This window comes from Neodiprion pinetum, chromosome 6 (genome assembly GCF_021155775.2).
Source record: "Neodiprion pinetum isolate iyNeoPine1 chromosome 6, iyNeoPine1.2, whole genome shotgun sequence".
In the NCBI taxonomy this organism is placed as follows: Eukaryota; Metazoa; Arthropoda; class Insecta; order Hymenoptera; family Diprionidae; genus Neodiprion; species Neodiprion pinetum.
The window spans coordinates 2,690,224-2,712,400 of NC_060237.1; the positions used below are offsets into that span (position 1 = coordinate 2,690,224).

The following is a 22,177-nucleotide window of genomic DNA, read 5'->3' on the forward strand; positions in this document are numbered from 1 at the left end:
AAAACTCACATTGACAACTTTGTGAAAAAAAGGTAATCCAATACTTGCCAAAACCAGATACATAGTGTATTATAGATGAAATCATCTTGCTAAAAGTACATAATACCTTGAAATGTATGAACTAATTATTAGGTACCCTACATTATTCTTTCCTGAGGTTTTTATTGTTTTTTTTTTTTTTTAAATTTTATTTATTTATTTTTTTTTTTTTTTTTTAAATAAAAAAGTTCCGTACTTAGAATATTTGTTATGTATTCATACATTAAAATCAGAAAGACTTGTAATTGAAGAGGCATAGAACGAATTTTTGTAAGTCATGTTTCTCGTAACAATTGTGCTGAAATCAATTGCTTTGAATTATTTACCACTGAATAATATAGAATATCACATGTGAAAAAATATCAGTAATAAAGATCAAGTCTGATTTACACAAAAGCAGTTAAATTTACCATCAATGTGTGTTTTATCAGATTTGCGTGAAAATTGGAAGTATAGAATCGACTTTTTCTAGTCCCTAGGTGGATGTATTTGACGCATTGCTCCATGCTACCGAATCAGCTGATACAAAATTATGTTGCATGTCAAAAAGGAAGTCACAAGTGACAATAACTTCAGTACTTTTAGTTTGCCGCAAATTTTTGGTTAAGTCAAACGAACTTACTCAGAGTCCACTGCTCTTCAATTTTTGATTGAACCAGGTAACAAGCTTTATGAGCACCAAGAATAATATATTATTTATAGAAAATTTTAAAAATCTATAAATCACTTTTTATTCACATGGGGGATTTGTAGCAACACCCTTTAGGGAAATATGCTGTACCAATCTTTTAAGGATTCAGTTTTGTACTTCTAAAAGCATAATTCACAAGAATCCAATAAGCCTCTTGTGATATTTCATCTTTGCATGTTGTCTTACATACTATATTTGTCTTCCACACAAATCATCTTCTTCTCTTTCAAAGAATCATCACACTCATTATAATTATTATTTACCGTTTAATGTGTTTAATGAATGAAAAACCGAGATCATCCATTTCCATCAATTGTATTCCAGAGTTTTAACACAATTTTGAGATAGACTCCATGGTAGCTTTCGTGTCAGTGCAAATGGGGTATTCAACCTAAAAACGATGAAATTACATATTATGTCAGAAAATAGTATCAAGGTCAACAATTTTTTCTATTAAATTTTAAGCATACCTTGACCTTGAAGGTTCGTTCTCCATAATCAACTGGAGCTGGTGACGCCAACGATAAATATTTGGATACAAATTTGGGTTTATATCCATGTCCGAGATGGCATGATAAACCGCATAATCTAATTTTGATGCTGTGTTTCTAAAGAAATTTTTTCTTATCAGAATTTATAAATGGGATGAATTGCAAGCAGTACTTACCCATGAATAAACGTCATGTCCCCTTGTTCAGCAGCATACATGTCGTCGTCCGAATCGCTGGATATAGATCGTGGGGATGATGGAGGTGTGAAAAATTCGAATTCTTCATCTGTGCGAAGACAAACAATGTTTAAATACACGCATTCAAATGTGTATTGCAGAAAATGAAAAACAATCACTTTTCTACTTGGTATTACATTTTCCATTACATTTCATTGTTCATTGTTTTACCACTGATGTACTTACCGCTACCAGACAGGTCACATAATAACTGGCTCTGCAGTGAATCTAAAAACGAAACATTGAACGTAATCAATGCTGGCGAATTTTTTAACCAAAACTGATTCCTTATAGATTCATTACAAAATAATGAAACAGAAATGATTTTAAACAATAATTTTATTTTGCAACGAGTCAACACGTTAATGCATTGTTTACACATTCTGTAAATTGTGCACAGATTTTAAAATCTGTACAGTCTTACCAAATTTACTTGATCCCTGATTATCCAGCATATTCAACGTGGAAAAGCTTAGCTGGGTACACAGAGCATTCATTTCATAATCTGACCCTTGATCATTACCATTAATTGGACATGCTTCAATGTCCATTTTCTGTAAGGATTAAGACATGTTTGTATTGTATTAAAAATATATACACACAGATTACTTACTTCTATACTTTGCTTTGATGGATTGTTAAACTTTTGCTGAAAAAACTCCTCAAGTTTTGCAAGTCCCTCCTTACTGGTCAGATCGGCAAAGGTATTCAAGAAAGGCCAATACTCTTTCCATGCAACACGATATTCTTTGGCAAGGTCTCTGGAATAGACGATGAACAAGTCTAATGTCAATTACAAGACGTACTGGACTTTAACAGCTAGATAAAATTTAGATTACAGATTAATTACAGAAGGTAAAATACTGACCTACCGACACGTTCAAGTCCTTTTTCTGTATCTTGTAGCCGATATATAGTGTTTGATGCAGGGCTATTCTGACTGTAAGAATCATCGAATGAAAGGTTCAATTTTTTAGTCGGAGTGTTACGTATTCTAGGTGGAGTTTTCCACTTTCTCCTAAACTCAACAGCTTGGTTTTTACTCATTGGTCCGGCAAATGCAGAAACCTCTACCCGTGGACTTATCGGATCAGTGTTTAATTTCTGAAAGATGAATTGATAATTATTTAAGCAATATAACTTGTATTGTAATTATCCCGTTTACTTGTGAGTGATAATGTACATTTTCGTTACCACTTACAAGCGGACTAGTAGGAGAAAAGAGCTCGCCAATTAATGGTTGAGTTGTATTATCCTCAGATCTTATCACAGGCACATAATATAATTCATCTAGCAACGAAAGTATTTCCCTCTTCAATACCTCGTCTTCCTGACACTTTCTGCTGCATATTATCTAAAATGATGCAATATCAAATCAGTGTTTAAATATTAATCAATTGCGACGTTTACTAAAGAAAATTTGTCTTCCTGGAATGAGATATCAACAAAAAAGTTGAAGCCAAAAAAATAAGTAAAGTTATTATTAGACTTACATCAGCAGGAATTTGTTTATACTTATTCCGAGGTGTCTTTAAACATTGAGGATAAGAAACAAGAACTTGAACAACTTCTTTAAGTCCAAATTTCACAGCAAAATGTAGCGGAGTCTCATTGAGACCCTTGTCAGGAGTGTTTAAATATAAATCGACTAATATTTGAGCTCGATTAAGGTAGTTTGAATAATCATCTTCCCCATCCAATAATTTTATAAAGTCTGGATTTCCCACTGTATTCAATATCAGTTCGCACATATCTGCTCTACAAGCGACTCTCACTGCTATGTGCAAAGCATTGTATCGAGAACCTTCCTATACAAAACAAGTTTATGTTCATTTACACAAAAGTCCAAAGTCATAATCACTATTACTTTTTGTCCAATCTTTTTACACTTTTTTATACAGTTTGTAACAGCAAAAAAAATTGCGTGCATACTTTCAAAATAGCAGGGGTGTCACCACTACTGATCAAGTATCTTGGATTTTCCCAAACTATTTGCTTGACTCTAGCCAAGTCCCCATTTTCAATAAACTTTCTAAACTGCACGGTTTCTTGCTGTTTGGGAGCCTTAAAATTACCAGATTTCTCTTCGACTTGGCCAGTGCGTTTATTTGAAATAGACTGACTCTCAGTTGTCAATGTAAAAAACTGTTCATTGCCGTGTTCAGCAAAGTTTTTTGCTTCATTATAAGTTTTAAAACTTTTGAAGCGACCTTTTTTATATTTCTTGATTATATTGAGAGCATCAGTCTTGACCGTGTAGACATATAGCTGGTCTAAAAAGAAAAAAAAAACAAATTGCCGGACAAAAACTAAAAGAAATAACAAGGAAATCACAAGAGATTTACGTAGGCCAGATTTATCTTATCCATTTGGATTCCAACTCCATGGGTGGCTATGTTTTAAAATACTTACGCTATCACATAGCATTAACGTCATGCCATTAGGCAAGTATTTTGCTCCTTTTTTGCAAACGTAGGATAATACTATCAAGAGATAAAACAACGAATACAAACGATATTGAATAGCTAAAAGTTTGAAATGTATTATGCTATTTTTATCGTATTTCATGAATATGTACATGACGATGAATTATAAATTTGGTAAACAAACAAAACTTTGGTTATCTGAACAATATTTTAATTAGTCTTATATCATTATAGATGTAGCCTTGAATTACGGGCAGTTGGGTAAAAGATGGTGATAACACGCGGACGCATTGTTTGTTTACACCACGGTGTATGACCTACAGATCTAAATAATCACAAGCGATAATTATTCTCGCAATGAGAACTAATTCAAGATGAAATGGGCGGCAATGTACCTTTAGATTCGAACCAGTTAGAGTCCTCCTGTGGTACGTAAACCCCGTAATAAACAATGTCAAGCCCGGAAGAGTTGAGGTTACCGTGGTCCGTATCCATGTTGATTGATATATCAAGGTAGAAATTACAAGGCGATATCTACGCGATCGTCGAGCGTAATCCTGGAGGTAGTCACACGTAATATTACAGAAATATCATTAACCGTAGACCGGCGAAGCGGGCGAATCTCAAGAATCAAAATTACATAAACCATTTGACAGCAAATTTGAACTGTCAGCGCAGCGTCTCATGGTCCGGAATTGAGGGAGCCTAAAACTTTCAGCCTACCAATCAGAGACGTTGCGTTCTTTCCAAACGTTTCAGCCAATCATGCGGTACAGAAAGAACCGCGGCAAATTCACGATGAGATTTATCCTCAGTATTTATGTGATCGCGTTTTCAACTCAACCGTTGCAAGGTGGTTCTACACCCATATTGTATGATCATTTTTTCTTCGTTTTTCTTCGTGGCTATATGCCGTTATAGGGCAAGCAGAGATAAAAGCAGAGGGGGTAAGCCAAGTACCAGTCAAAGAGGACGGGAAGTAATGCCAGTCGCGTTGTCAAATGCAGTCGCGTTGCCGTGATAGTGCCAGAGACTTTACAACTCTGTAAACTGCACTCGACACAACTCAAATAATTTTATATTAGACTTATTAGCCTACCGAGCTGCGGCCTGCAAAAATGCCAGTAGGCTTCTTGAGATATATTACGGAACGCACGCAAATGGGCGGAGCCTGAACCACACCATTCAAGACAACCAATCAGAAGCCAAAGTCAAGTATCTGCAAGGAAGACGTCAGTTGCGTAGCACGTTATCTATTCTTTGTTTTTAATTGTACTTGCTGCAGTCCTTCAGTCGCATTTTGAGAGCAGCCAGCTGTCCCAGCTCTCCTTTAGTAGTGTATCAAAATACAGCTGGAGGCACGGAAGTGTTTGCGATCACTTCGTCGGCGATAGCCCGCTTAACCGATTAGAGTAATATCACAATCAGTCGGTCTTTCGTTCCGTCACGCGACGGTCGCGTAAGGTTAACCAGTCGTTGTTTGACAATCAGGGACTCGAGTAACCGAGTCTTACGCTCGTAAGATTTACTTCTGCTTGATATAAATACAGTAAATAACAGTTTTGAGTCGGTCTGCAACCAGAGTTGACAACGAGAGACTTCATTTCGGTTAACCGGATTGTGAAAAATGAATTTATCATTTGCTGGATGTGGCTTCCTCGGCATTTACCACGTCGGAGTTGCGGTTTGTTTTAAAAAATATGCACCTCATCTACTCCTTGACAAAATAAGCGGAGCATCAGCCGGAGCTATCGCAGCATGCGCCCTTCTCTTAGATCTACCACTCGGTATGCTCAAGCATTTATTTACTTTATGCTAAACCCCAAAAACTTCAGTTGCGCTCGCGCCCTCTTATAACCTGTTTCAACTCTGCACACCTACAGCTTGTCAACTGACCATGAGTTGCACACATCTTATATACAATCTAGTTCATTCACCATGCACATCATTCTGATCAAAACAATCACAATGCATTTGTAAATAAGACGTCTATTCAAGACTCTTTACTGTACTATTTTAGGTGTCTATATTTTGGAGAAAAATCTGTAAAGCATATAGCAAATTGTCAGGGAATTTTGTCGGCAAATAGTAGTATAACCTGTGTTGTTGATCGGACAGAAACAAGTGTTGAATCAACAATGCATTGTTTGAGGTAAAAGTGACAGGGGAAAACCAGGATTAGTCAGGAAATTTTGTCTATTGGGAAAAGTCAGGGAATTATGATCGGCCACGCGGAAAAACTTACGTTTTTATAAATTTTTTTCAAGCTTCAACTATGCTTTTGTTGAATTTTATATATTATCTGAGGTGATGTTGAAATAAATGTCATGTTGTGTTCGTAAATAATTGTGTGAAACGAAGCAATACTATGTAGTTGTTAATCTAAATTCATATATTGAAGGTGTATAGTTAAGTTTGATGAGAAAAGGTAGGTGAATTCTGAATTTTTTGACAAGGAAAGTTAGGGAAAAATCAGGGAATTTCACTTGAGCAAAATTGTCACCACTCTGACCAAGCGACATAGTTATTTCGCAATTGACAAAACATCGAAGAAAATTGAGATCCAGCTTGCGTATAACCCGAAACTAGCAAAAATTTATTTCCAGTAGTCAGTGAAAAACAAACTTCTGTGAAAAGCCCATTTATTTCAGTTTTTTTAAGTCATATTTTCACCTCGCCTCCGAGAATTACAGAATTTTTGTTATTGGTAAGATTAAATTGCTGTTTTAATCAACCATATTGAAAATATCTTTCTTGTTAGTCAAATAATAACGTAATTATAGAGTGCTAAAACGTGCATACTGATTAGATATAATCCATTAGAATAAACTGAAGTTGCAGTATTCACTGTCATCTGCTAAATTGCCAAGGTCCTTTCTTATCTTAAAAGTAGCACCCGATAGAATAAACATCCGTCATCCACTAGCTTTACCAATGCTGTTCAGAATTCAAATTTCGATTCGTTTACGAATGATACTGGTGACAAATAAATATTGATTGAGCTTTCTAGTTTCATGTAATATGCATCAAGAGTAAATCTGTTAATTTTCTTTAATTATTATATAGGGAGATGTGCTGATCTTGCACAAAAAACGTTTATTGCATCTATATTGATATATGTCAATCATTTATGACAATTGACCCATTGTATAATATTTTAAATACATTCGGTATCAATAGTACCTCCTTCTTGCTGTGCTTCTCACTATTTTACCCCGCTAATAGTATCTGGAGCTGATTATGGGAAAGATCAATCAAACGTTAATAAAATTATGAAACACAAACTATGTTTTGATGGTAGAATTATATCAGCTGACGTCAGAACTTGGGCAGCTGATATGTATCTGAAGAAACTAACTCGTAATGTGTACACACACACACACACACACACACACACACACACACACACACACACTCTTGTTGGAAATAGTTTTTTACTCGCAATCAGTGAGATGCCTCGTGCAAGCAAGTAAATACAGCAATGGAAGTGGGTTGTCTCACTTGTGTAACTTCTTTATGTTCGGTTGACCAATAATAATATGCATTCCAAGTTGAGTCATTCTAGCACTGCTGTGTCAGTATTATAGATCTGTTTTTAATTTTCTACTTTTGAACTTATTTATTGATATATTTCAATTATATTTAGATATTTATTCAATGACCTTAATTACATTTAAATGGTTGTTGAAGAGCTTTGACAACTTTTTGGAATCTCTTGAGTTCTGAAAGCAGGTCATTGACCTTGATGATTTTTTCCATTCAAAAAGAGAAAAGAAAACACCATAACTGAATACCGCTAATGATTGTATAACAACATATTTTATCATTTTTTGCTGTATAGAAAGTATGGGTTCATTAAATACTTTATTTTTAACTATTTATAATTGTGAAAGCAATGTGGACAAAGCAAATATTTTCTCAGGGAATAAACAATGGACACAATAGAGTAACTACTGCAGTTGCTTTATTATAGTATAATTATGTGTGGACTGCACAGGAAATACTTTTCTGCTGTTTCTGGTACGTTGAAAGAATCCAGGAATATTTTATGGATAAATTTCATTTTTTTTTCTCTAACTCTCTTTCTTTTTTGCTAAACATCGACTTATCGGAAGATTAATGTTTAAAGTCCAAAGATCAATAACCATTTTATTTATGAACGTATCATGTTGCGCAGTAGAGAAGAATACAGGTACACTTGTCAACAATTAATCTTTATAATCTCTCAATAATTAAAATATTGTACTCATAAAACGTTGCAGTTTGTCACAACTGTCGGTGTTATCTGGTTATGGATTATAATCTAGTTGTCACTTATATCTGAAAATTTGGCAAAGTGATTGAATGTTAATCGTGATTGTGAGATTGGTGTGAACTTGATTTCACCCATAAAATAATCTACACTGTTATTGACTTTCAGAATGAAAGTTATAATAATAAAATGGGGATAACTATTTTTGATACACAAGTAAATTAACACACACTAAATATTTCGTATTCTTAACATGTTATTTAACAGAGATGATAGCTAAGCTTTATCAGAGAGATTTATTTACCAATCGATGAATGAAATTTCTTTGTGTATCATACATAGGTAAAATTTAACTTAGACAAAAGTTGAACAACTTTTTTTTTTTTTTTTGCAATAGTGAAACAACATTCATCATATATACCGGTATTTATTTATTTTTATTTTTTGATATACATTTCATTTTCCAGGGGAGATCACAAGTAATGTTTTGCGGCTTGCTCGCGAAGCCAGGCAGCGAACTTTGGGGCCTTTCAGCCCTTCGTTCAATGTGCAAGACATTTTATTGGAGGGTTTGACTAAGGTAGCGTGAACTATTAATCGTGAAGATCACTTGATTTACAATATAATTTTCCCACTACACTAATTTCATTTGCTTTCCATTCTAGTTCCTACCCGATGATGCGCATCTAATAGTTAGTGGAAAGCTGCACATTTCATTGACCAGAGTCTATGATGGGAAAAATGTAATTGTTTCACAGTATAACTCAAAAGATGATTTATTACAGGTGAGAATGACAAATAATACACTTTATAGATACCATATTAATAGAAATGATTTCAACCTTGAATGACCAGAAAATTATCTGTCAATGTCAATTTCTAATCTACATTTTCTTTATCGTACTAAGCTTCTAGATTAGAATATGGAATTGACTCAGCAATTTGAGTAGCTTGGGAATTGCTTGTTTGAAGAACGTGGTTTTTTTTTTTTGTTATTTCTTTATTTTTAGGCGCTGCTGGCCAGCTCTTTCATACCACTTTTCTCTGGACTACTACCACCGAGATTTCATGGAATCAGATACATGGACGGTGGTTTCAGTGACAATCTGCCTACTCTTGACGAAAATACAATCACTGTTAGTCCATTTTGCGGAGAAAGTGATATCTGCCCTAGGGATGTATCTTCGCAATTATTTCATGTGAGATGATACAGCCTTGGATTAATTTATTTATTTTTACTGAAATACGGATAATATGAATGAGTTATGTTTCTGAATTTTCAGATTAATTTCGCAAACACAAGTATAGAACTGTCTAAACAAAACATATACAGGTTCGCGAGAATACTTTTTCCCCCAAATCCTGAGGTAAACATTAATTTATTTGCATTATTTTTTAATTAATTTCATATCCGAAATTCGGCATATCGTAATTTAACTCAAAATGTGTACAGATACTGTCAAACATGTGTAAGCAAGGATTCGATGACGCACTGAGATTTTTACATCGAAACAACTTGATAAACTGCACACGTTGCTTAGCTGTGCAGTCAACTTTTGTTGTCTCTGAAACCATAGACGAAGGCATGGAATATGATCCAGAATGCTCAGAGTGTAAAATGCATAGACAGGTTTGTGATTTGATTGTTTATCGAATGCTAAGTACGAATGTTTGTTTCATTTCCTTAATTTTTACAGTACTAAAATCGACCTCATCATTTTGGGAGATGATTTTTTGTAATTAATTGATTTTAGGAAGCATTAGTTGCCAATCTTCCAGAAACTGTGATGACAATATTCCAAGATGCTATAGATTCTGCAAATAAGGGACTCGTCAACTGGCTGTTCAAACACAGGAGTGTCAAATTGTTATCTTTGCTAAGTTTGCCCTACATACTACCAGCTGACGTGGTGTACGCTACATTTACAAAGTAAGTTTATATTGCTTGTACTTCATTTTGTGCTTCTCAACAGTTTAATTACAGTCGATCTTCTCCTTTCTCAGAATTTAACGACAGTCATACGATACGCCTATTTACATATTCATTTATCTAACTGGAAAATACTAACTTATCACCGGTTTGCCTGCTGTGTGTAGTATACGACTTCTTCTGAATCAATTTCTTCATATATTTAATTTGATTTTCCGATATCTCTCCTCCGTTTGAGGTGTAAATTTCGAAAGACGATTTTTTCATTGCAAATACCATTCATACATTTTGGTTATAGCTACTAACTCTAATGATGTGCATGTGGTTCTTGTTAGCCTGGTCGGTAACAAGGTCGAGACTCGTACCTTAGAGTACAGAGTAATCGGGAACATTCTGCGTACCCCCCAGCAGGCGATTGTTTGTGCTAACCACCTTACATGCCCTTCACGGTAAGCACAACACTGTCGCTTTTCTGTGTTTGCTTACCTGTATAGTCCTCCTGCTATATCTCCACGATAAGTCCATAAATATATCCACAATTTTTCACATGACATTTCTTCAATAACTATCTTTTTGACTTTGTTACAATCGCTGGTCATTTTCATTGGTATTTCGAAGGTCATAAGTCTCTGCTGGGGTGTATGTCGAGCATAGTATGTAAGAGTAAATTCTCGCTAAAAGTAACCTGTGTAAGGTATTCCGGAGAAATACTGTTGTACGGTATTTAATATTGAAACATCAGTATTTATAAGAATTGATAAATCAAGTTGGATATGGTTCGACAATACAGAAATATTGCAAATAGCAATTAGACAACAACCGGTAGTGACGTAAAAGTGTTTTCCACTGCCTGACTTTAAAATGATCACATTCCCACTAACATGATTACTTATTGTTGTCTTGCATAGATTTGTTCTAAACGCTCCAAAGTTGACAAAAAATCTGGTAAAAATGATCAAGTACTTCATGGAACAAATCAGCAGTATATTCCCTGGTGTCAATGTCTACTATCAACCAATGCCACAAACTATCAATTGTCAGCTTGCTATCACCGAATATGGATCCAGTGAGTTTGACATTTGAGAAATATTTTTTAAAACAACGGAGTAACCGTTTTTTAACATAAGTTCACCCCTTTAATCAAACACACAAATCTTCAGGTATATACGACATCGAGGCTGCACATCCTAATGAATTATGCAAAAAATCGAAAACAAATCTCAATTTGAGGCTTCACTACGATGAACGGTACGATGTTTTTGTTTAAATACAGACTTAAAATTAAAAATCCCGAATATCTCACGTTTCGTTTTCTTATAGGCAGCCTTGGAAGGATTATAAACGGCAATCGAACTGTGTAGTCAACATAGCAGATTCAACGACGTTTGATGACACTTTTGAAAATATTCTTCAAGTAAGTACCTTGTCTTTTACTCTGTCAGTCTTCAAATACCGAAGTACAGTGGAAATGTGATACCGTGATAACTTCTAAGGCAGATTCTCTATCATACTATACCTACACTTGGTGCCTGTGGACCTCCGAGCTAATATGCTTGGTAGAGCCATTTATTGTCCTGCCATTTCCGAGAATTTTCCATTCCTACGGCTTCATTGGTGAAAAAATATCAAACATCTACCATGGACGAATTTTCTTGTATATCTTTGGAGTCACTCACATTTGAAACTAATACCATCAATGGTTTTAACTATTAATCATACCTTCCATCCAGGTAACGTCAGATCAAGAAGCTGTTATGGTTTGGTATTACATGGATGACAACAACAAAGTACAGGTTACAGAGATCTATGACGTCACTGATACAGAAAGGCAAGCGATTCTTAGCCCAGATGAAGTTGAGGCAAATACAAAATTGCAATTCGACGAGTGGGATGAACCCACGTGGCTTTCCGATCACACTCTAGCAGAAGGTACAGTCATACATTTTTAAAATTGTATCCACAATATAATATCTGTTCTGTATTTCTAATGACACTTGAATTTCCGGATATATAGTTGTGACGGAGTCGCTATACACAGACGAAGATCAACATAGTTTGGAAGATTTGTCTGACATTTCCTTGGAAGATGATTTCTTGGATAAAGAAGGCTCAAACATTTTCTCAGACCCAGAGAGTGAGTGGGGAATGGGCAGAAGTGCAGTTGTGCAAATAGAGCAAACATCCACTCCGCCAGACAGCAGACCAGAGGTTGACCAGCCATCGACCTCTAATCTATAATTTTAAGTTAACGATTATTAAATTATAATAGAAAACCAAAAAGCAATGTTTCTCCAGTCATACATAACTTATTTATATTGACGGCGTATTAATTTACCTCAATATTCTAGCTTTATACCACTCTGTGGCATTGAGTTAGAGTTGGAGAATAGATGCCGAGGTAAATTGTATAAATCAATATTTTAAGTCTGAAACTGTTACAGTAAACTGTAATATTGTATACATGTAGAACGGTGCAGATGGTAATTCGAATTACCTTGCCAATCTGAACAATTGAATCGTGTCAGTTTTTAAAAGAGAAACAGATTTATTTTTTATAAATATATGTTAAGAAACATAAGAGGAAGAGAGTTTTTAAATTAATTAAAGAGGGTAATATGAGTGAATTTCAAGAACTTTGGAACTGAAATGACGAGAGACGTGTGTGATATAGTGTGACGCTTAAGGAGATAGTTAGCACATAGATTAGCACAAACAATCGCCCTCTGGAATACCTAGTAAAACAATGATTCGATATGCTTATTCTTTGCTAAAGAGCAAATGAAGCTCATATTTTTCGAACAGTCGAAGTGACCTGAAGGACCTGTAAATATTTTTTTTTTTTTTATAAATAACTCATTCGGATTAATAGAACGAAAAAATGAAATCTACAAAGCTGTTGTTTGAATGTATTACTTTGTAGATATTCATATTCCTACAAATAATTCTCTAATTATATGTATACATATACTATATTATGGTTATTAGACATGTTTTATGAATTTTGTAAGTTCTTTTGTCTTTATGCTATATTTTCTTTCCATTTCAATTGTTTAACTGCACTGGTGGTTATTATCCATACTTAACAATGCAGTCGGTGTGTCAAATTTGTGATTTGCTTGGACTCGATAGATTCTGGATCCAGAAGCTACAGAAGTTAGCCAGTAGTCTTAAGTATCTTATCAAAGTATTATAATAGCTTTACTCTATAAAATAAATCATACTTCGCTTTCGCGTACGTACCTTAATACAGTTAAAAAAAAAAATTTCAATAATGTCTTAAACGTGGTTAAAATTGTTTTTTTTTTTTTCCTCCCCAATACATTACACCCACTACGAGGTTACGTAAATGACAGTAACTTAATACTTTGAGAACGTGAACAATTACCTGGTTTTCAGCAGCTGTTGGAACATAATTTATTTGCATTTATAAGTATTTTTTTTATTTATTTTTTTCATACAGCAAATCATAATGCTGCACTCGTTTTTTCCCTACTTAGAGTTAATTTGGAATCGAAAAAAATGAAACGTATTATAATAATTTTGTTCAAAATGTTAGCTATTATGTAAGTAAATATGTTTAGAAATTAGTTGCTTTTTCCAATACACCTTATTACACCGAAAAAAGAATTATACTACATAATAATTTGATAGTTCATATTCAAACCATGTGTATAAGGGGATTAAATTGAGAAATTAATCATTCAATCAAATGACGTATTATACTAAGGTATGTTTCATTTACGTATTTACATTCTACCAGAAAAGTTTGTACTTGTCGAATGATATTAAAATATTCTGAACGATTCTATAAATTTTTCTTGCATATTGTCAGTTAAGCTATTGTGTTGTATTACAAAGAAATGTCTTTCTCAAATACACATCATGAATTGTACGACAAAAATATGGTTGAAATTGTTTTTACGAGTAGCTTTCTGTCAGATATTTAGGAACATTATTACAGATATGTTATAACTTCCTTATAATTTACAAATAACAATATCTATTTATATATCTACTGTGTTCATCGATGCTCGTAATAATGTTCTCGTTTTATTGCGCGACTAATTGAGAAGTGGCTGAAATATTCAGGACAAACATTTTACTAAAGTTCAGTTGCAGAATACTTGTAACAGTGCTTTATTCAATAGTAGGTAAGCTCCTATCATTTCAATGTTATATAACACATAACATATCATTGCTGATTGTTCAGGTACATTATACATACATAATAAGATATTTGATAAAACTTCAAAGTTGTAAACTTCCCCTTTGGAAAACTCGATTAACCGAACTACTTATAGAAAAAATTTGAATTGTTTGATACAATAAAATTTCTACCCATCTTGTAATGATAGAGTTGAATATCCAGTGAAAAGTTGATTTTTAACCTTTCCAATTTTGTGCACTCTCTTCTAAGAGAAAAAAAAACGTGAACATTCTTCCGCGACACAGCATACGAATGTGATAATTTTCAAGACGAAATAATTGCAACCTTCTGGAAACTGAAATCAATTGTAGTTAAGAAATTAGTAGGATGAAAAAAATCAATAAAAATGGAATATTTATTACTTTTTTTTCTTTTTTTTTTTTTTATATAAAACAAATCATATATCATATGTATATATAATATGTACAATAATTGAAGCCCCCTTCCCCAGCCCCCCTGCGTTATCGAATGGTTTTGCAAGACTTTTGTTTCGATTTGGTGCAGGTGCGTTATTGTACATGCACGTGTTATTTAATATTTTCACCGTTTTCCTGACTGCTGCTTAATTTTTTTTATAAATAAATCATGTATTTCAGGGCAATACATTGAAAAGAAATCTATTATTTACACGAAAATCAATGAATAAACAGTACCCAATATGATGGTATATTGCTTGAACGGCGTGTAAATTTAATTTTTTACTTACGTAAAATATATACTATAATATGTATAATAATGTACTTGACAATATCATTCGCAAAGAGGCTTTTATTATTTTAATTCAAAGTGACTTATTTTAAGGTATTTGAACGTATTCAGAGAGAGTCTTCCCCGGGAGTAGATTTATTTCGCTGTTGTTGCAATTGCGTCCTATTTGGCGAGTTTCCAGCTACTACAACTGCCTTATGTTGAGCAGCTAAACATTGTAATTGTTGCAGCTGGACCGGCTTCACAAGGGTCCTCTGCAACTGTGAATTATAAGTATTATTGAAGATGTTAATGAATTTGTAACATCACATATACATGTACAGTATACCTGTTGCTGCGATAAGCCTGTAATGCCAAGGCTCTGAGGCTGCAGGTTAGTGGATCCTGTAGATAGTCGTGTGTGCAAAGACTTTGTAAGCAATGTTTGCTTATTTGCAGATACTACCCTAGCGGAAGATGGAGCTTGAGTCGCCATCAACACTGGTTTGCTACCTGGAATACACAATTATTTCAGCACATTCGGCCGTTTTCAAACAGAACATTTGTCAAATAGTAATAATATTCCCTTATTCTTTAAAATGTTTCTTCGATTATTTTCAGCGTTGTGACTGTAAAAAAAAAAAAAAAAGAAAAGAAATATCTTACCTCCAATTGGAGTTAACACCTGTTTATTACCAGACAAAATCAGATGATTTGCTGGTACAGGTTTCGCAACAGTTACTAACTGGCTCGGCATAATAGTTGGTTTAGCTTGATTTGGCTGTACGTGACGGGCGATTTGATTAAGCCGCTGCCTCTGAGATCCAACAAGCTGTATCGCCGGTCCTCCCTTTGCCGGAAAAATGGTGATTAGATGGATGTACATGAAAGCCACTACGTGCATTTCAAGAAATGATATTGTATATCATGCAACATTATTATTACAATACCTGTGAAAGAGTAACTGAATTAGTACTATGCATGTTTTGTTGTGATAAGCCTTTTACTCCTGATGGTATGATTTGAGCTGAAATGAAATAGACGGTGTTTGAGGTGCTACATAATGAGATCATATTTGAATTTAAATCCAAAATTTCTTACCAATTGGTAATGACAAATGAGTATTGGCAGGGTTAGCAATTACTACTGTCGGACTACTCCCAGACACTGCAGTAGTTACAACAGTTGCAGATACCATCTAAAACGAAAGTTATACAATAGCATTTGTAATGAAATAATCTACAGCAGACTGCGAATGTATTATTGCCATTGTGACAGTAACTCACACTGGAAACAGTCGTGCACGTATTGGTACCAGATGATATTGGAACAGATACGATTACTCCACTCGGGGTAACTGATCCTGTAGCTGCCGAAACATTGAGTGACATCGTTATTGGTTGAGATAAACCAGGAAAAGAGACCTGCCAACAGATAGGAATATTCACTTTGAATGTTTATGTTGTGTTATTTATGCAAGAGACTTTCTAGTTCAACTCTAGTTAATACAAATAGGTTGACCAAATTTTACATTATGCTTTTCTCTCAGAATGAAACAGAAAATCAGAGAGCTAAGCATCGTCAGCTAGCCATGTGGAGCTGAAATATCACATTCATTTACATACGATCAGTAGAGCTATTTAACCTGAACATTTTGTAGACCATTTATTGAATTGGGTAGACTAGTGAGATTGACTCCCTGTAAATTCACATTCGTTGCTGGTGGACTAGTCATAGGGCTAGATGGTTGGCTACTTTGACTCGAGGAGGCTGTTAGCCTCTCCAATAAAGAGGAAGTTGTATTAATTCCAGGAATCGGGTTGTCAGCCGAAGGTGTACCTATTACCAATAAGAAAAAAATCAAAATTATTCACGCTAATCAATTTACTGTTTATGTTAATTGTTTAAATCTTACCAGCGAGCAAAGCAGACAATCCGGGCATTGAAAGTCCGAGCGTGGAAGCAGGATCTTGTACCCTAGCCAATCGCACAGCCTGTTTTCCTGCTAGCTGCCCCGTCAAAGCAGGGGCAAAACTTACCCTCACCTGGAATGTAACAGGTTTTGCTATCTAGTAATTAAAGATGATTATTACTTAATATTAATACTATATGTTCAGTGATAAGATGATCAATAACGATTTATGATAAACAGAAACAATCACCTGGCCTGTAGTATTAGGAACGGTGATCACATTGCCATGCCCGATCACCCTAGGTGGTATAGTAGCATTTAAGGAGATCCTTCGAGGTTGAGTCTTCTGCTGAGTTAAATTGGCAGGACTGCTGTTCAGTAAGCTAAGAATAGCAGTGTTATTCGATTTTGTACTAGCCTGCGCGCTATTGTTCATGGCTGCAGCAGCTGCATTAGCTGTAAAGGATTGGAAAAAGTTTTGGAATTCGCCAGGCAGCCCATTATGTTAAATTTATGAGTCACAAAAGTGGTGGTCAAATTTGAAAACCAAATACGCTGATATATATGCATGAGTAAAATTTTCCAACTGAAACAAACCTGCAGCTTGCTGCTGAAATTGTTGTGCTGAATTCATGAGAGAAGTAACAAGAGCACTTATTGCAGGATTCGTAGAGTGCTTTTTGAAAGATGTCTCTCCCTGACTCTGACTCGAAGTCTCTCTAATGTTACCCTGGGTACCAGCTTGCAGTTGGGCTTGCTACAAACAAAGGTTAAAAATTATAAACTACTAACATGAGAAAAATTTTTAAATCGTTGTCTCTTTTTTTAGCATGTTGCCGCACGGATTTCTGGACAATTGATTAAAATCGCACGTTTTTCATACGTTTTACAGATTTCTTTAAAATTCGTACCAGAACAGGAACATTCGTAGCTGATATATTGTTTACACAAGGGGCAGGCTTTTGCTGAAACACTAAGATTCCTGAACCGTTACAGGAATTAACGTCGGCTCCCGGCATCGGTGAAGCATCTACTTGAACAGTAGCTGTATTATGTAGCATGCCGTTACTCATCGCTGGAATTGAATTAGATGTTGTTGCTTCTGCCGTAGATGGAACAACCGATAGATCCAAGCTTGCCAAATTAGCTTGACAGGAGCTCGATGCATCTGATGCAGTTTTCATGGAAGCTACTTGGCTTGTTAACGTATTCAATTGTCCTTGAGCTCTTGTAAGGATCTATGAAGTATAAAGAAGATTACAATTAAACTTTTTCTAAGCTACAAAAAAGTCAACAGAGTAGACAATTGCTACAAACCTGCTGGGCGACGTGCTGCGATTGGGCTTGTTGCAGTTGCTGGGCTACAATTTGAGCTGCTTGTGCTTGTGCCTGTAGATAAAAAATCAATACGGAGGATTTATTTTAACTTTTTGAATAATCAAAACTTCGATAGTTAATTAATATTCTTGAATAAAAGTATCTCATTCTAAATATAATTTCAATGATACTATAATTGATAAAAAGTTACCTGTTGATGCGCACGCTGCATTCCAGGAGTACAGGTAACACGAGGGGGCTGCCCTGGTACAACATGTTTTATTCGCACATTTTTCCTACCTTCCTCTGTAAATATTTCCGTAAATTGCTGTATATAATGATTTGCCTGTGCTCTAGTACCAAGACTGAACCTGTTTGAAGGATATTCTTATTTAAAATCTCTGCATAAATATTGAATTTGATAAGCTGAAGAATTTACAATAAATCTATGTCACATCAACTTTTTTACATTATTTCAGAAGCATCCATTTTACACATACCGACAAGCCGATCCATTTTTTTCTCCTTCTCGATGATCTCGATCTACATAAAGCTCACCAAGGTACTCAGAATTCGAAGGTCTCTGTAGAATCGAAAGCTTTATATGATATATTCGACCTTGGCCCCTTTCAGTCTCTAATATATATTCTTCTATAAGTTGTGGTAGACAGTCTCGTGTTTCCCGTGGTCGCTCGTACGCCTTCGCATACCTGATACCGCAAAACTCCATCAGTATATTGATTATACATTAACTTTAATTTACCCCATACGATTTAATCAGTGACATAGTATGAATACCTTAGAACATCAATCGGTGTGCTCGGTGGAAGAAGTGGAGGATTAACAAGAGACGGTGGTGGGCAGGCAGTGGTTGTTGATAGTCCCCTTTTTGTACGTAATTTCTGCATCAAGTCTTGAATTGTCAAGCCCTCAGGCTGTGCAAGCTGTTCTAATTTTCTCTTTCGATTTACTGTAACCTGTGAAATGCATTCATTCATTTACAATGAACTTGTGTCGTCAGTACCATTGGACGAATCTCTCGCAGCGTAAGCCGATAAATCAGCAATACCTGAGAAAACTTTTTAGCCTGCCGCATTAACTGATGATCAGTAATTAGGGCCTTCGACTGACGTATCCGAGTAGTTGCCAAACTAGGCGCTGGACTGGGATCCAGGCAAAGCGGTCCCTGTGTAGCAGCCACCAGATGAGACTCCAAGACGAGTCGTTCTTCATGGCTCCAATCTCCATCGCTTGTTAGTGTCGAGACATCCGAGAGTACACTCTAATAATCATTAGTTGTTGTTAAAAACTGCCCAAAATTTATTCATTGGCAATAAACGTATTTACAAAATGGCATACGTGATTTAGAGATTACAGTATCTAGTTTTAAGTTTGTCCACTATGTTTTTAAAGTGTTTACTTGTGTTGTAGGCTTGAGAAGAACATGATGTACTTCAGGCTTGGCGTGAGGAAAGGCTTTACGGTAATCTCGTACTTCGGCAATAATACATCCATCGTAAAATAAATGCGAATGACTTCCTTCTAATTGTTCAGCTAGGATCGCAGGCAATTGTCCATTGTCTATTGAGGATAATAGTTCCCCTTGCTCATACCCCATTAACTGAGTCTCAGATAATAATGTGTTTTTATCGAATGTATGTCCTGTTTCACTGCTGGTCAAAACAAACAGATGTAAAGTAAAATTACTAGGAAATTCATCCTTCAGAATCCCATCTCTTTGAGAAAGCTAGGCTTAAAAACTGGAGGACTCATAACAACATTACCTGTTTCTTATCCCTAATGAGTATCCTTTATTGCCAGCATAGAGATTTACAATTAACGTATGGAGGCCTTCTCTTTGTACCAATCTACCCAGAAGGTCGCACTCATTTTCGAGATTGTTCTATTCAAAGTATGTAAGTCAATTAGAGAAATTTTTGTTGAATGCAGTACAAATTTATATACTCATTTTAATATAAAGCATCAGTTGTCACAACATAGAGTTGACGATACATACCAGAACAGAGTCAGGTGTTGCGTGTGGAACTTTTGACAACTCCTCAAAATATAGTCTTGTCAATTTTGACTGAATGCTACGCTTAGAGTGATTTTGTTCCTTTTTATTGCCACATTGAATTGGATTTAAGGGTGAATTTAGACAATTCTGAGTCTGAAACTCTTTCCAGCACCCAGGCACTTGGTCAATCATATCCTGTTGGAAGTATAAGATAAGCATGACTACATCTATGCAGAGTTGATAGCATTTTATATTAGTTGATCAACTGTCCTTAAAAATATGTTACAGCTTCAGCTGAAGGATATTTCTTTCCCTTCCATTCAACTGCCTCCATACGTAAGTACATAGATGTAGGGTGCATTTGTGAAAAATAATGCCCTGTGTTCTTTGTGTAATATTGCATCATGATTGCTTACCTGAGCTTGACGACAAGCATCTTCCAAACTGGACACTGTGCCAATCATTTTGGCTGGATGTTTTTACTAGCATTCAGTGTCATAGTTCATGTACCGCCGATCCGCTATATTCTGTAAAATGTATAACTATGAGTGAAATGGGTAACTGTAAAGGCTTTGGTAAATTTAAAATTGTCACTGTTTTTATGTTATTATACAAAATGGGAACACATCGTTATTCCTACAGAGCCGAACTTACTTCTGGTCTTTATAAACGTGAATTTTAAAAATATGTGGAATAACAAGTATGCTATTTGTAAATATGTATCAATTATAGAAAAACCAGCCACACCAAGTTTACATGGAGATTAAATATAAATTTTGAATGAGCTAAATTTAAAATTGACTATAATAATCGTAATAATAATGATAATGATGGTACAATGCCACTGTTGAAATTGAATAATTCAATTCTACGATTTTTTATATCAATCAAGAGTGAGTTGAATAACGGTGTTAAGCATATATTTGTTATGTAACAGGAAGAATAAATGTAATATATCGGTCTTGTCCGTGATATTTTCACATTCACAATGAAATATTTTTTTATCAACACTATGTAGTCATAATATAAAAATATAGTGCAAAGATTTGAATTCAGCATAATTATCATTAGGTTTGACTTGAAAACCGAAGAAAATACTAATAAGCTGGGTTATTTACACTTTTCAATGTTGTGCTATAAGGAACGGGTCAATTTATTATGATGCGAGACCCAAATACTTGAAAGACTCTAATTACTTTTTCTTTAGAGAATATGCATACGTAGGTGAAGAAGAAACATAAAGAATTGCCAGATATTCGAGGCCAATGCTTGTCCTGTCTCGCTTGTGACAATTGTGAATGAAATGAAAATTGAAAAAAAAAAATGGAGTAATCTTTTGGGTGACCTTTACTCGCCAGTATAATAATATAAATGGAAGAAAGCGTGAGAATTAACGAGAGTTCCAACAGATTCGCGGTATAATGTTTGAACAGTATTACGGGTATTCGTGTATGTACGGTATTGCATCAAAAGTGAAATGTCAAAACAAGAAAACACATTGAATCGAGGTTATGTCAAATGTGTGAAAAAATTAAATGGTGAGTAACATAAATTATCGATTACAAGCTGATGTTTTGATAATGAACTATTTACCTTCATTATAGATATAAAAAAGAGATCTAATAGTAAACATTGGACACAGAATGTAAGCCAGGTGAACTCGCCTATCATAACCTCATACCGATCAATAAATAATTCACAACTTTACGAGGCAGTATCAGCGGATTTATTAACAAGCAGAACTAGCTAAGCGAGATTATTTCATTTAAAATAAATAATAACTACAAACTACAAATGTCATTCTAGAGCATAGTGTAACCTATTATACAAACACCACACAGGCACGGACTGGGATATAAAGCATATTGCTGTAGACTGTGTAACTATTCGCCGTTAATATTTTCAATACTGCACTAGCGACTCGACGATCGGATTTTGTGGCGCGTCAAAAGTCCCGTAAGGTCAACCGATA

General features: G+C 35.0%; 3 protein-coding genes across 15 annotated transcripts; 1 reads left to right on the forward strand and 2 right to left on the reverse strand.

Moving 5' to 3' along the window:
* Window positions 1–52: 52 nt before the first annotated feature.
* On the reverse strand, window positions 53–5,013 carry Ankle2 (ankyrin repeat and LEM domain-containing protein 2). Of its 3 annotated transcripts, none has more exons than XM_069136956.1 (11): window positions 4,279–5,013; window positions 3,390–3,730; window positions 2,951–3,265; window positions 2,641–2,811; window positions 2,326–2,561; window positions 2,071–2,218; window positions 1,882–2,011; window positions 1,644–1,685; window positions 1,398–1,506; window positions 1,201–1,338; window positions 53–1,121 (listed from the first exon to the last, which is right to left on the reverse strand). In XM_069136956.1, exons 1-11 carry the CDS (start codon window positions 4,376–4,378, stop codon window positions 1,040–1,042), a joined length of 1,812 nt encoding a protein of 603 aa, XP_068993057.1. In that variant the 5' UTR covers window positions 4,379–5,013; the 3' UTR covers window positions 53–1,039. The 3 variants fall into 3 exon arrangements, with proteins under 3 accessions (XP_068993057.1, XP_068993058.1, XP_046488529.1); XM_069136957.1 differs by having other exon boundaries at window positions 1,201–1,353; window positions 2,659–2,811; window positions 4,279–5,012; XM_046632573.2 differs by having other exon boundaries at window positions 2,659–2,811; window positions 4,279–5,011.
* bmm (brummer) lies at window positions 4,933–13,346 on the forward strand. Of its 2 annotated transcripts, XM_046632571.2 has the most exons (13): window positions 4,933–5,670; window positions 8,603–8,715; window positions 8,801–8,920; window positions 9,146–9,334; window positions 9,419–9,502; window positions 9,589–9,765; window positions 9,890–10,065; window positions 10,401–10,514; window positions 10,974–11,131; window positions 11,226–11,313; window positions 11,386–11,479; window positions 11,796–11,994; window positions 12,080–13,346. In XM_046632571.2, the coding sequence occupies exons 1-13, from the start codon at window positions 5,511–5,513 to the stop codon at window positions 12,301–12,303; spliced, it is 1,896 nt and encodes a 631-aa protein (XP_046488527.1). In that variant the 5' UTR covers window positions 4,933–5,510; the 3' UTR covers window positions 12,304–13,346. The 2 variants fall into 2 exon arrangements, with proteins under 2 accessions (XP_046488527.1, XP_046488528.1); XM_046632572.2 differs by lacking the exon at window positions 10,401–10,514 and having other exon boundaries at window positions 4,940–5,670.
* LOC124222018 (transcription factor SPT20 homolog) lies at window positions 12,822–22,096 on the reverse strand. Of its 10 annotated transcripts, none has more exons than XM_046632556.2 (21): window positions 22,025–22,096; window positions 20,622–20,732; window positions 20,206–20,400; window positions 19,973–20,091; window positions 19,609–19,861; window positions 19,258–19,470; window positions 18,987–19,165; window positions 18,689–18,898; window positions 18,400–18,559; window positions 18,189–18,260; window positions 17,783–18,109; window positions 17,469–17,628; window positions 17,122–17,327; window positions 16,875–17,028; window positions 16,605–16,798; window positions 16,246–16,383; window positions 16,061–16,157; window positions 15,910–15,986; window positions 15,626–15,809; window positions 15,309–15,472; window positions 12,822–15,240 (listed from the first exon to the last, which is right to left on the reverse strand). In XM_046632556.2, exons 2-21 carry the CDS (start codon window positions 20,667–20,669, stop codon window positions 15,088–15,090), a joined length of 3,303 nt encoding a protein of 1,100 aa, XP_046488512.1. In that variant the 5' UTR covers window positions 20,670–20,732; window positions 22,025–22,096; the 3' UTR covers window positions 12,822–15,087. The 10 variants fall into 10 exon arrangements, with proteins under 10 accessions (XP_046488512.1, XP_046488515.1, XP_046488513.1 ...); XM_046632559.2 differs by having other exon boundaries at window positions 16,875–17,004; window positions 19,609–19,858; window positions 21,799–22,057; XM_046632557.2 differs by having other exon boundaries at window positions 19,609–19,858; window positions 21,799–22,057.
* Between the last annotated feature and the right edge of the window lie 81 nt (window positions 22,097–22,177).

Coding starts and splice junctions, on each gene's coding strand:
- Ankle2 (XM_069136956.1), bottom strand. CDS start 4,378: ATGGATACGGACCACGGTAACCTCAACTCTTCCGGGCTTGACATTGTT. Junction 2,812..2,950: donor ATAAACAAATTCCTGCTGAT/GTAAGTCTAATA, acceptor GCATCATTTTAG/ATAATATGCAGCAGAAAGTG. Junction 1,507..1,643: donor ATGTGACCTGTCTGGTAGCG/GTAAGTACATCA, acceptor GTCTTCGCACAG/ATGAAGAATTCGAATTTTTC.
- bmm (XM_046632571.2), top strand. CDS start 5,511: ATGAATTTATCATTTGCTGGATGTGGCTTCCTCGGCATTTACCACGTC. Junction 9,766..9,889: donor AGTGTAAAATGCATAGACAG/GTTTGTGATTTG, acceptor AATTGATTTTAG/GAAGCATTAGTTGCCAATCT. Junction 10,515..10,973: donor CACCTTACATGCCCTTCACG/GTAAGCACAACA, acceptor TGTCTTGCATAG/ATTTGTTCTAAACGCTCCAA.
- LOC124222018 (XM_046632556.2), bottom strand. CDS start 20,669: ATGATTGGCACAGTGTCCAGTTTGGAAGATGCTTGTCGTCAAGCTCAG. Junction 19,862..19,972: donor TCATTAGGGATAAGAAACAG/GTAATGTTGTTA, acceptor TGTTTTGACCAG/CAGTGAAACAGGACATACAT. Junction 16,158..16,245: donor CGTGCACGACTGTTTCCAGT/GTGAGTTACTGT, acceptor CTTTCGTTTTAG/ATGGTATCTGCAACTGTTGT.